The sequence below is a fragment of the Schistocerca americana genome, chromosome 4 (genome assembly GCF_021461395.2).
Source record: "Schistocerca americana isolate TAMUIC-IGC-003095 chromosome 4, iqSchAmer2.1, whole genome shotgun sequence".
Lineage (NCBI taxonomy): Eukaryota > Metazoa > Arthropoda > Insecta > Orthoptera > Acrididae > Schistocerca > Schistocerca americana.
Window position 1 is genome coordinate 488460207 of NC_060122.1, and position 14003 is coordinate 488474209.

General features: G+C 38.7%; 1 protein-coding gene across 2 annotated transcripts in view; it reads left to right on the plus strand.

The window, feature by feature from the left end:
* The window catches only part of LOC124614053 (tyrosine-protein kinase Abl), a 445084-nt gene extending 432225 nt beyond the window's left edge, over positions 1 to 12859 (plus strand). For both annotated transcript variants that reach the window (XM_047142887.1, XM_047142888.1), the window contains exon 15: positions 8000 to 12859. In XM_047142887.1, coding sequence (XP_046998843.1) covers positions 8000 to 10741 — 2742 coding nt within the window. In that variant the 3' untranslated portion in view covers positions 10742 to 12859. The remainder of the gene's footprint in view (positions 1 to 7999) is intronic.
* The last annotated feature ends 1144 nt before the right edge of the window (positions 12860 to 14003 follow it).

Genomic DNA, 14003 nt, shown 5'->3' on the forward strand with positions numbered 1-14003 from the left:
TTGCACGACTGCACTGTGTGAGGAGCATTTTTTCAAAACTTGATGCCAAAAATTCCAAAATCGAGTTAGGCATGGTAATGATATAATGTTGATCTTCTACAACAACTGCTGGACCCAGTTTTAGCAAAATGCGATATATACATTCTTACAGTTACAGCAAAAGTTGACAAATGCAATGTAATTACTCTGTGGTATCTCAGCTCTTTTTCTGCAGCAAGCCATTAACAATAATAGGGTATATTGGTTGCATTAAATAATGTTACTCAGTGTTGTAACATTATTGACTGATGGGAATAGTGTTGCAAGCAGATTTCATTGTCATCACAACACCTGCAGCTTACTTTTACCCAAGTGTTCATTTGACACTCACAGTACATCTACGAAGATGTACTGCAACCTGAAGCAGGGTGGATGATGATTCTTGTGATTCGAAGAACGTCTTACAGATCGAAGAATGTTTCGATGGGAGAAAATACCAATTCAAAAACAACTTACATCGATCTGAAATGAGAATCAAAAAGTGTAGAAAGGAATCTATCGTCAAATTCAATCATGGACCTGAAGTTTCGACTTCAGTAGCTAAGGAATGAAGGAATACAAAGCTGTTGAACTCTGTCATGAAGATATTTCTCACTTTCATCATTACATGACACCATTAAATAATAAAATGGACCAAGATAAGTTTCTGTTAAAATTTATTAATATTTCTTCACCTCAGTGCAGAATAATGGACGCGAAGAATGGAAAAAGGAAGAATACAATGACAGTGAAATATACCATTAAAAAAATAAATGGTGAAGTAGTGTCTGTATGTACTGCCACTTTCCAAGGACTATCTGCCATGTCAAAGGAGAATTATCGTATCTAGCAAGATGATTTCCTGTAAGAGAGATGTCCAAAGGAAAGGAGAGGAGGTGTCAGAACAGAGAAGGGTCAAAAGGAGATAACTGTTGTCATTAAGATTAATATTAAAAAAAATATAGATGCAGAGAGAACCATCATGAAAGGAGGAAGTCTAAGAGATTTATTTGCCTTCTGTCAGTCAAATTTTAGAGAGATTCTGTGAAGAAAGGAAAAAATTTAGAACTGGAACAATATTCCCTACCAAAATACTAGCATATATTTTACAAACATGTCAGTCTATCATTCAGGACACCTCATAGTGATTCCTGCTCCACTTGTAAGGTCGTTTTAATGGAAATAAAAACAGAAACTTACCTGCAGAAGAAGAATGAGCTGTAAACTAGGTACAAATTACATAAAATTTGTGCAAAGAGGTTTTATGATACAATGAAGGAAGATAAACAAACTGCCCTTAAGATTAGCTTTGGCATGTAGCAAAACCAGCCTATTCCAAAATTATGATCAGTGATGTTTTGTATGCTAAACAAGTATGATTACACAATCCATGCACCATGACCCATGTTAAGGAGCAAAAGACTGAAAGCATTGTTTTCTACACCCAGTTGGAGACAAAATCGTCAAGAGGATGCAATCATGTTGCTTCGGCTTTGCTGGACTTCCTTTCTGACTTAGATAAGAAACAACCAAATGATGGTACCAATACTATACACCTGTTCTCATATTGTTGCAGCAGCCAAAATAAAAACATTTGTATGACAACAATCCTACAGCATTCTTGGAAAAGAGTACGAGGCTACAGAATAGGTTCCCAGATACGTAACTGCTCAAAGGCTTCTTAAAATAACAGGACCGAGTGTTTTTCTCCTAAAGAATATTATGATATTTTAGAAAATCATGATACTCGAAGTCCTAAACACCGACTGGACTGTTAAAAACCTAGAAGATAGTGCACAGAAAGTACTAAAATCCAAGCTACCTTTCAAAATTAACAATCATCATTTCATCTCAGACAAGAAAGAAAAGAAGATTGTTAATGTGTTTCTGAGTGATACGTACTGTGGAGATCCAGCACAAGTTGACATCCTGAGATGAACGAAACCATGCCATCCAACAGTACTAACATACACTGTTCTACCAAAACAAAATATGATGAGCAAAGAAAAGAAGAAAGATGTAATTTTGAAATTACAGATGATGCAAAGAAAAGAAGAAAGATGTTTCTGCCTTGCTAAATATTTTGAAGTTGCAGATGATGCAGAGGAGTTTTATCAAAATGTCCTAGAGGAATAATGTATGGCTGTAACAGGAAAAACTTCACAGTAAAAAATGTGATTGCAACATGCAAAAATTTTTGTGTTACTTATTTCATACTTCATGATAATAATGATATGAGTTAAACAATTACGTTAAAATAGTTACCATTGCTATTATTGTAATTCTTAACAAAGTCAAAAACTATACATTAAAAAAAACTGCTTTATATAATAATATATGCAAAAATGTGCCTTTTACAATGATGCAGGCATATAATAAACATTATAAAAAATTAGTTGTGGAAAAATTACATTTAAATAAAGAAGGCAACATAACTGATACTAGCAATGATTATAAGCATTTATCATCTGTTGAAAAAACTGGAAAAATCACACCTTAATATTCTGTTACAAAAATCAAATGTTCATCTTATTTCATTGAACATTTTCTTAATATCACTGAAATCTAGTAGTCATCTAAAAATTCAAACACTCAAATGTATTTAAGTGAAAACAGAAAAACTCCTTCCGTGAAAAACAGTATCCGCTGTATTTATGAAGTTTTGAAAAAATGTTCCCTCAGTTTGTAAGTTTTATATAAAAAGTAGAGGCTTACTATCACATACCTTTTTGAATTTGGTACTGAATTGTAGCATCTTTGATATACAAAGGCTGTCTAGTTGAATTAACTTCTACCCCAAATAGTTCACCAGTAAACAGACTCAGTGAGATACATTTTCTTAAATTGATTCTGGCTGCAGAAATGTCTAAATGGCCTTGGAGGAGATGTAATGTTTGTGCAGAATGAAGCAAAGCAAGATCTGAGAAAGTGACAAGGAAAGATACCTGGTACTATTGTGAAGAATGTGACACACAACTTAAGTTTTCAAAATGCAACCAATTAATTTTCAGTAAAAATTTACCCTTTAAAGGGTTTTATTTTCATTACTAGTGACTTGGAATTCTATCTCAATTTAGAAAATGAAAGATTTAAAAAGATTGCTACTTTTGCAAAACAATCCATTTTCATTTCAAAATAACTGAAACAAGTCTGTTTCTTTGCGGTATTTCACAGAAAAAAGACCCTTCTTTCAAATGCAATAAACTGATGTAAGTTACATGCAGTAGAACCTGCTGCACAAAATTCAGAAAAACTATGAAATAGCACACTATCAGTCAATTGCACTACATCCCCTTTGCCCTGTCATGAAAGTGTTAATATTCAATTGCCAAGAAAGCATGTTCAACCACTGATTTCAAGACTCCCAGTGGCTAACAGTGAGTTGCAAATGTGTTTATATTACAGTTATCCATGGTAAGGAAGAACACAAAAATATATTTAGAATGTTTTCACAATACAGATAGCACTGAAAATGTGATAAAAGCCCAGGAAATGGGTCATCAGCGAAATGCTTGTAGGGCCTTGTAGCATATCAGAAATGGAGGTAGCAGGACAAGTTTTGATTACTGGGTTACAAGAATTGGCAACTCTTTTGGAATCGTCATGGTAGGAAAATGGAGAAATAAACTTGTCATGAAAAGGTATTGGAGTAATGTCCAGAAAGATGCAGAACAACTCATTGTTCAAGAGAAATGTGACTTCAAGGAGTGAGAGAGATTATGCCAGAGAGGTAAATGCACTAAGGTGATCGTGAAAATGAACAGCTGATCGATTTGAGATACAGGAAGCAGAACAGTCTGTAGGGTCCTCACATCAAGAAAGAAAAAAAAAGTGTTGCACTTGTGGCATTCAAAGTGTCTGATCCATTGTACCAGATTGTCAAATTCTCATCTTGGCAGAATACTCATGCTTTGATCAGTTACAATTAGTTATTGCTCGTAACGATTATATTATGTATTACAGACTACTAGAGAAGTATTAGGGATAGTGAACGAGAGATAGACGACAGTGACAGGAATCATTCCTGAATTGTGGCTGATGGAAATTCACTACACATTATGTGCTTAGCTACCATCTACAAAGTTTTTTGATGGCAAGAATTCAGATATATGTAGTAAAGCAGACAGCAACCACTTGGAAATTGTGTTACAAAATATGTTCTGCTGTTGGGTATTGCATGTAAAGTTTATAGACATATTTACCTATTTTTGTTGAGTTGCAGCCGGGCACAAGAAAAAGAGTGCTATACATTTAAGGTTTCGGTCAGACATTCACACAAGCACAACTTACTCATATGATCTCTGTCCCTGGTCATTGTGGCTGAACTGTGTATAGCAACTGTGCCTAATGTGACAAGCAGTCTTTGGGTGGTGGAGATCAGAAAGAGGCTGGGCTGGGGAGGGGAAGGTATAGCAAGCTAGGGTTGAGGTGGGGGAGGGTGTAGTGCTGCTTATGGGGGCTTGCAGTTACGTGGTGGGGATGGGGCATGGCTGCCAGGTACAGTTCGGAGGTTTGAGGAGGGAGGGAGGGAGGAAGTGAGCAGAAAGGAAGAAGAGGGGAAAAAAGACTGGGGGGGGGGGGGGGGGGGGTGAAATAGAAGACTTTATAGTGCTGAAGTGTGGAGATAGAAAAGGGGATAATTGGGCGAAGGACAGAGACTATTGAAAGTTGGTGGGTGGGGGTTACAGGCAGGTATGTGGCATATACTGCAAGGAGAGTTCCCACCTGCACAGTTCAGGAAAGCTGGTGTTGGCAAGAAGGATCCAGGCAGGCCTTGAAAGAGGCATTGAAGTGAAGCACATTGCTGACAGACAGCTTGTTAGTTGTCTTGCCCATGTAGAAAGCAGCACAGTGGTTGTAGCTTAGTTTGTAAATCACAGGACTGCTTTCACAGGTAGCCCTGCCTCCGATGAGATAGGAGAGACCTGTGACCAGACTGGAGTAGGTGGTAGTGGGAGGACATATGAGACAGATCGTGTATCTAGGTCTATTGCAAAGGTACAAGTCAGGGGGGCAAGGGGTTGGAGTGAGGATGGACAAGGTTATTGTGTAGATTTGATGGGTGGTGGAATACTACTGTGGGAGGAGTGGGAAAGGTAGCAGATAGGATAGTCATTATTTCAGGACACGACAAGAGGTAGTCATGTAATGCAGGTGGGAAATCTCTCTCCTATATATCCTATGTTCCTGTAAGCATCCTGGCCTCAACCTTCATTGGTCCCTGTCCTTTCACCCACTTATCCCCTACTGTGATCCCATTATTCCAGCACTACGTAGCCTTCTGTTCCACCAGCACACCAACCAGTCTGTTTTATCCTCCTATAGTACTCTCCTTTTCTGCTCCCCTTGCCCCTCCCCTCTACCTCAAATCCCCCAACTGCACCTAGCAGCCCTGTCCTGTCCCCACAATGCCGTGCATGCCCCCACAAGCAGCAATACACCCTCGTCCACCCCTACCCTTTTATTGCTCCCTGTCCCTGACCCAGCCTCCTCCTCACTCTCTCCTCTCCTCACTCTCTCCTCCCTCCTCCCAACTCCACCTACAGATTGCTTGTTCCATCAGGTGCAGTTGGTGTACTCAGCCTGGCCTCAATGGCCAGAGACAGTGGTCATGTGTGTGTGAATTGTGCTTTTGTGCGTGTGTGTTTTCCACTTCTGAAGGAGGTCTTTCAGATGAAAGCTCAGATGTATAGCAGTCTTTTTGTTGTGCCTGTCAAAAACTCAACGTCTGCTCTGTATGGTGAGTAGCAAATCTTATCTTTTTCATATGGTCATTACTCCTTCCTAGATTTTCCATTGTTGATTTTTACCTATTTTTGATCATTTACGTTAATGGTTTCAGAAATACAAAGTTTATGCAATGGCATGTTCATTTTTTAAAAACATTCTTAGGAGTATTGTAATCTAGAACTATCTGTCTGAAATTTATGTGATCAGTCCATTTGTAATTTTTCCCCTCCAGTTACCTGCCAGTATATGTTTAGTCTTCTGCTGGACTAGTAACCATTATTTTTTATGAAACTTCCTGGCAGATTAAAACTGTGTGCCCGACCGAGACTCGAACTCGGGACCTTTGCCTTTACTTCTGCCAGTATCTTGTCTCCTACCTTCCAAACTTTACAGAAGCTCTCCTGCGAACCTTGCTGTGGGCACCGGGCGTGAGTCGTGCTTTGGTAGCTCAGATGGTAGAGCACTTGCCCGCTAAAGGCAAAGGTCCCGAGTTCGAGTGTCGGTCGGGCACACAGTTTTAATCTGCCAGGAAGTTTCATATCAGTGCACACTCCGCTGCAGAGTGAAAATCTCATTCTGGATTATTTTTTATGCTTATACTTTCAAAAACTGTTAAACCTCATCTTACTTTGGTTTTCATTTAATATAACACTTCGGTTAGAATAATTTAGTAAATACTGATCTTCTCTCCTTCATTCAAAAACAAAAAGGATTCCTGTGTCCCATGAAACAGTATGTAATTTTATTATTACATTCTTCTGACCAACTAAAGCCATCGAACATGCAAGGGCACAGGTGCTGGTAAAGTAAATCGGTGTGGAAAATTTAGCAATTTTGTAGTTGGTCTGATGATAAGAATCCAAAACAATAGGCATTCCTTGGGAGATAAATGTACACACAACGATTTTCAACAATGGCAGTGTGAAGTGGAAATGTTACTAACATGCCCCGCAAATTATTAGTCTTGTACATCTAAGAAATGACCTAATATGGACCCTAAACTCTACTTCATACTGCACAAAAAAGTCATCAGATGTGTTTGTTGGCTATTGCAGAGTATGTCTGTTACAAAGAGATAGATCAATCAGTGATACAAGGATCACTTTAGAGATGATGGAATGACTCAGTTGTTATGGTCTGGCTCCCACCAAAAGTCACTAACTACAATGTAAGATTACGTTCAGAGCATATTGAATAAAACCGCCATTGGCCTGTGGAGGAATTAAAAATGTTTTATGAAGTAGAGACAGTGTTGAATGTCAGTGCAAATGCTCTGTGTGGCTGTTATGATATTGATGCAGACAGTGGTGACTGAAATTATGTTATTTCTGAAGTTGGCTAAAGTGCAGTTAGGAGCAGTTGCTGATGTCTATCCTTGGTAAGATGCCTGAAGAAGACAAACTTATTTGGTGCTGTTTGATTGTGGAAATGGATGCACAGAATAGCTCAGAATTGGACCACTTTCAAACATAATGTGAACAATAATTATTGTTGATGTCAAAATTAAAACACTGTGGAAACATTTTGAAGGGAACCTTTTATTTCAATGCCATGGTAGTCCTCTGCACAAATCAAGAGCATCATAGTTTGAAGAAAGTATGTTGGAGTTTCTGGGCTAATATACTCAAAGCTTTTGGTTGAATCACGTGCATATCTATGGGTTGACGCAAACTGTTCACCATTTTTGAGAAAGGATGGTAGCAGATTTAGCCTTCTATATATCAGAACTCATTCTGCATATCTGTACCAGAACTCATTCTGCATACTCTGTACCAGAAATTATTGTTCTGTTTATCAGAACCTGCCCTTAAAGTTAAACATTATAATAATAGCAAAAGAAAATCTCTCATGTTTGTTAATGGGTCCTTGGACAAAATGACATAGGGAATACAAGATCTTTTTGCCAGTTAGTGTATATAGACTTAGTCTCTTCATGGCTTTTAGATAGTCAGGTAAAGAATGGCTGTATATGCATTTGCAATGTGATAATCTATATTAAAACCACTATAATTATTGCTGCAGTAAAACTGTGTAACTCTCATATTAAACCTATTTACACACTTGGCAGATCAGTTCAGAAAGAGCAACACAGAAAATGTCAGGCAGAGAACCTGGAGTGTTTTTAAATTTATTTATAAGTTTCATGAAAGGATCTAGAAGAATTATTTAAGTGGTTAGCTTTATGGTACAAATAATATGCAATATTTGCTTAATGCATTGGAGTTGTGTTTCAAAAACTTTCCTTTTTCAGGTCGTGCAAGTTGTAGCTCTTGAGGTGAAAAATGTAACACGAGCCATAAATCGATATGGCACACTACCCAAAGGAGCCCGCATTGGAGCATACCTGGAGTCATTGCGGCAGAGTGGTCTAGCAGGAGGAACAGATGCTGATGAAATGGACCAAGGAGAAGAAATGGTAGAGCAGCAATCTATGAATGATCTTCCTACTCCCCATCGTTCAGTGTCACCAAGAACTAACATACGTACCCAGCCACAGATGATACGTAGCAACTCGTCTGGAGGAACTGTTGGAGGCTTCCATCAGCATCACCATCCACCTTCTTCACCAACTGCAAGCAAATTACAACGACCTCGCACAGCTGGAAATACTCGTAATCATGGGCCGGAGATGCGTACATTCCGTGCACCAAACACCTCAACTTTCCGTGGGGGCAGTCCTTCAAGAGTGCTTCAGCCTTCATTGGCTGATTTGGAGTTTCCACCACCACCTTCAGATCTACCCCCTCCCCCAGAAGAGTTTGACTGTGTTAGTGAAACCCCAATGACCCCAGAACCACCTCCACCTTTGACTGCTGCTTCCCCCAGCCCAGAAAGACGACGACTCCGCTCTGGTGCTGCTTCCGGCAAGCCATCAGGACTTTCTTCACCTCGTAGTTTGCGGAAGTTAGCTCACAGTTCCAGTTTAGATCAACCTTCTCCTCATTGGGCCTCATCAAATGAGGCTGAACGGAACTATCCAATTGTAGAACCCATTTTTCCGCTGGATCATAGTGACCAAGAGCGGGATAGCCCTCATACCACGCAAACCAGTGATGTTCGAAACACTGAACCATCTGTAGAGGAGGCAAGTTCTAGATTTGGTGTGAGCCTGAGGCACCGTGAACCATCTACTGACTCCTGCAGCAGTGTTAAGTCAGGAAGAGAAAGGGAAGATTCCTGTCAGTTGACGCAGAGTGGTCGCCGAAGTTCGAAAGGACGGCCTCGTGATCGCCCTCCAAGTCCACCAAGATCCAGCAGAAGTTTAACATCTCCAAGTCTTGAAACAAAAAGTCCTCTCTCCCCTGGTAGTGATGCACCTGCACTGTATTCACCTCCAGCACTTCCTTCTGAAACTTGTTCCTCCCCAACCCAGAATAAGGATTTTCCTAACTTCAGTGAACCTGATTGCCATCATCCAGACGAAGAAATGTGCTCCCCAAATGAGAATGATGAAACAGAGAGGAGACCTTCTTGTAGCAAACCTGCAAAAAGTGTACCATCAGATGTGAAAGACCTGTTGGAACTTAAATTGATGGCAGAGATTAAAGAGAGAGCTGATAGAGGCTTTGGACGGAATGGGTCAAAAGAATCTCCACATGGTGATCAACCGTCTGCATTAATTGACCCATCAGCACAAATAGTTTCAGAACTTAATGAAACTCTGCTGCAAGAAAACAGCCGACAAGAATCAGCTTCTGATATTAGCTTTAATAAAACTTCTCCTGATTTAGGAGGAAAAGCATCTGGTTCTCCAGTTGATATAAAATCGAATCTGCGTAAGTTCAGTCGAGGATCAGACAGTTCAAAATTGTATGATCAGCAGACGAGCTCTAACCAGGAGCCAGTAGGTAGTAACTTAGGTGGGTTTAAAGCTCAGCTGAAGAAAATTGAAGCTGCTCCTAAGAGAGTGGGTGCAAAGGAGGAGAATGAGGACCATTCTGTTTCCATCATAGACTTTAAATCTCGTTTACGTAAGGTAGATAACACTGGAGATAAATTATCTGAAAAGGTCTCAAAGAAATCAGAAAATGAAAAAGCAGAAGAGGAGCAGGGACAAGAGGACGAGAAGCGTCGAAATAGTGTACATTTAGATGGTGACTATCATGAGGACGACGCAAAAAAGAGGGACAGTACAGTGAGTGCCCATAGTCTAGATGGAGGATCATTGAAAGTAGACGAAACAGAGGACAAACGACGTAGTACAGGTAGCATAAGTAGTTTAAAAAAACTGTGGGAAAATAAAGAATCAACATCCGAGTGTGCCCCTGGCCAAGTGAGTCCAAAATTAACATTAAAGACAGCAGTCAAGCCTGAAGTTCCTTCTCGAACGTGTCGTGACACACCGTGTGATGATGATGATAGGTCTAGGAGTGAAGAAAATAACAAAGATCATAGTTCTCCAGAAGATGCACCAAGCAGGATTAACAAGGTATCTGTAGGTGAAAGAAGAGTGTGGCCCCCTACAACAAGTGATGAAAAACCTGCAGTTCCTACTAAACCATTAGTAAAAGCTTCCAAGCCAGTTATATTTTCTTCCAAACTTCCTACAAGCTCAGCAGCTATTTATGCAACACCTTCTATGTCAAAACCTTCTGTCATACCAAAAAGCAGTAGTAGTGATAGCAAAACAGAAGAAGAGACATGTGGGAAACTGGAAAGTGAAAAGGACGCTAAAGATGAGCGGGAAAGTGTTCTCGAGATTTCACAAGCCTTAGAAACGAGTTTATCTGTGTTAAGGTCATCTCCAAATGTATCGACAGGCAGCTGGCTGCAACTGTCAGACAAAGTTGGTTTGTTCCATTCTTCATGTGTAGGTTATGCTGATAGGGTACCACCTCACACACGGTTTCATTTCCGTGAATTACTTACTAGACTGGAAACTCAGGCTCAACAGTTACGCTCAGCCAGTGTTAGAAACTCAGCTGATAATACGCGGCTTTTCACTGAAGTACAGAATACTGTGAAAGATGTGATAAATGCTGTGCAAAGATAGGTCCATTAAATGTATGATAAAGACTGATTTAGTTTATGGTAACTGCACCTACTGTAGAAGATCATTGATGTGTTTCACGTGTGTGTGTAGGAATGAGCACACTTCATCTGATCTCTTCTGAGATTTAAAATAGAGTCATCCGTGTTCATCTAGGTGAATGTGTGTGTCTTTTTTTTAGGCATTATGCGTACTTATTGTACTTGTGGAATTTTCTGTGATGTGTGTGAGACTCAGTGGTTTTTTCCTCAGTCGTGAATATCCATTGTAAGAAGTGAAGAGCAGGTTATAGTTTCCTGTTGAGGAATGTAATCGGAAGGTTATTAAAGCAGGAAATACGTGTTAAGATGGTAAAATGTTTGTGCTGAGAGCCGAAGTCTGGTAAGTGTTGAGAAAAATATCCACTTTTGAGTCATATATTCAGGTTTTACCAAAAAAATATGAAACTATAGACTATTTTTCATACAGTATTTGCTGATACATTGTTTTACAGCATGCATCATCCAGAGAGGTATGTATGTGTGCTGTGTGTATGCTTCACTGTATTGTGTGGAATTTACTGCATGTATTAAATTTGAAGGCTTGAGCACAACTTCAGTCTGAATACCATTAAACAATAGCTGTTATTTATGAAGCTGCTCTAGGTAAATGCAAATTAACAAAAAATATCTGCAATTGATCTTGTTTTGAGTTCTGTTGTATTTGCTACCCCTCCCCCCTTTTACCTGTGATAACGTTGTACATTGGATTAGATGCTTGACAGATATGAATAGCACGTGCTCAAATATAATTTTATGCAGTATTGAATGAGTGTTGTTTGTCTAACAAAAAATGCAAGCAAGAAATTAGGACAGGGACCATAATGTGCTATTTGTTTCCAAGGAGTATTTTCTTCCGGGGCTGCAGTGATAACGTTCTCCCCTATAATGTTACTGAAGAATGGAATTCAGAAATAAGCAGTATTTGAACTTAAAGGACTATTATTTTATGCTAAGTACAATTACTGCTTACATTATCTGATTATTTGCATAATTTGCATTGTTTATGCTAGTCTATGTAATGTATAGTTATATTGAATAGAGTTGAGAATTGGGATGTAACATCTTGCAAAGAGTTTTTATAAACCCAAAGATTTTAAAAATAACTTTTCTTACTGTGCACATACAAATATTCCCACTGTTATTGTGTAGTGACTAATTCATCCTTTTTTTAAATGAATTCATAGTTTGTTTAAATGAGCCAAAAATGTTTTTCAAAACAACGAACTGGAAATCATGTACTGAAAAATTCAGAATCTGCCTAATATTGCAGGTTTAGTATTTGCTCATGCCATTTCTTGCATACTTTTTTAAAATTTCTTTTGTAATGTAAATAGGTTTTGTATGAAAACATTTCCCACTTGGCGCTCATTAACAAAGCAAAGAAAATCGATTGTGTACTGTGTTAATTTAAAACAGACTGTGTATGATACTTTTATATGGCAGTGAATAGCAACTTTGGAAAGTGTGTTTGTGCAAAATAAATCAGAAAAAACATTATGAGATTACTTGAATACTCTGTGATCTGTTGATGCTAATTTGGTTCTTTATGTTATATATTATTTATTTTTCATTTAACTTCAGCAGTAGTGCAAATTGTACCAGCTGTCTTGTAATCCTGTCAGTGGATTTTTTTTAACAATATGTACTATTTTTACACTAGCATTATATTCTAGGTACAGATTTTTTTGTTCCTAGATTTCAAACCAGTGAAACTTCACATAGGTAACTGTTAGTATAGTACCAGTATCATGGCTCAATATTTTAGAATGAAATTTTGAATTTGAAAATTTTTTGGAGATTCGAGAGAGAACTCTGTATGTCTGATCGTAAGGATGAAGATGGAAAAATAGTCTTGATTTTGTATTTCTCATGTTTACACTTTATAACTGTGAAGTAATTTTCGCAAGGAAATTCTGTTTTATATATGAAGATTATATATATTATATATATATTTCTCTGTACGAATGCCAGATTACTTCATTATGGTTTCTTTACTTTGTATGTTGATGCATGCATTTTGTACAGGTAAAAGTGTGTTCCTTTGTCAATGTGTATTGCTGTATGGATGTTTGTACAATGATTATAAATATAAACAAGAAGTAGAATCAAAATTCATTTGTACCCTTCATGAATACTCCTTCAGAGCATTTTCCTTTCCATAAATTGCAGTTCATAAGCTTGTCATTTTGTCTGTAATTAAAATAACGTTTTCAATTGTGTTATGGTTTCTCTGTGTATTTCTGCACCAGTGTTTTACTAGAATGGCACTGTTTTTAACTGCACTTGATCAGTTAAGGGACGTGTAAATGCTACTCAGCTGAAATACTCTAGTTCAGTTTATTTCTCATTCAGGATACACAGTTCTGAACAGGAATGCAGATCTCGTTTTTCACATTCTATTCACAAACACAAAGAACTCCATTTATTTAGTTTTCTTTTTTTTAATCGAAACACCCATAATGAAACTTCATAGTTAAAATTACACTATGCGATCAAAAGTATCCGGACATCCCCCAAAAACAAATGTTTTTCATATTAGGTGCATTTTGCTGCCAGATACTCCATATCAGCAACCTCAGTAGTCATTAGACAGCGTGAGAGAGCAGAATGGGGTGCTCCGCTGAACTCACGGACTTCAAACGTGGTCAGGTGATTGGGTGTCACTTGTATCATATGTCTGTATGCGAGATTTCCACACTCCTAATAAACATCCCTAGGTTCATTGTTCCTGATGTGATAGTGAAGTGGAAACGTGAAGGGACACGTACAGCACAAAAGCGTACAGGCCGACCTCGTCTGTTGACTGAGAGGCTGCCAACAGTTGAAGAAGGTTGTAATGGGTGATAGGCAGACGACCTGTCCAGATCGTCACACAGGAATTCCAAACTGTGTCAGGATCCATTGCAAGTACTATGACAGTTAGGCGGGAGGTGAGAAAACTAGGATTTCATGATCGAGCAGCTGCTTATAAGCCACACATTATGCCGGTAAATGCCAAATAAAGCCTCGCTTGGTGTAAGGAGTGTAAACATTGGACGATTGAACAGTGGAAAAACGTTGTTTGGAGTGACAAATTACAGTACACAATGTGGCGATCCTATGGCAGGGTGTGGGTATGACGAATGCCTGGTGAACGTCAGCTGCCGGTATGTGTAGCACCAACAGTGAAATTCGGAGGCGGTGGTGTTATGGTGTGGTCATGTTTTTCATGGAGGGGGCTTGCA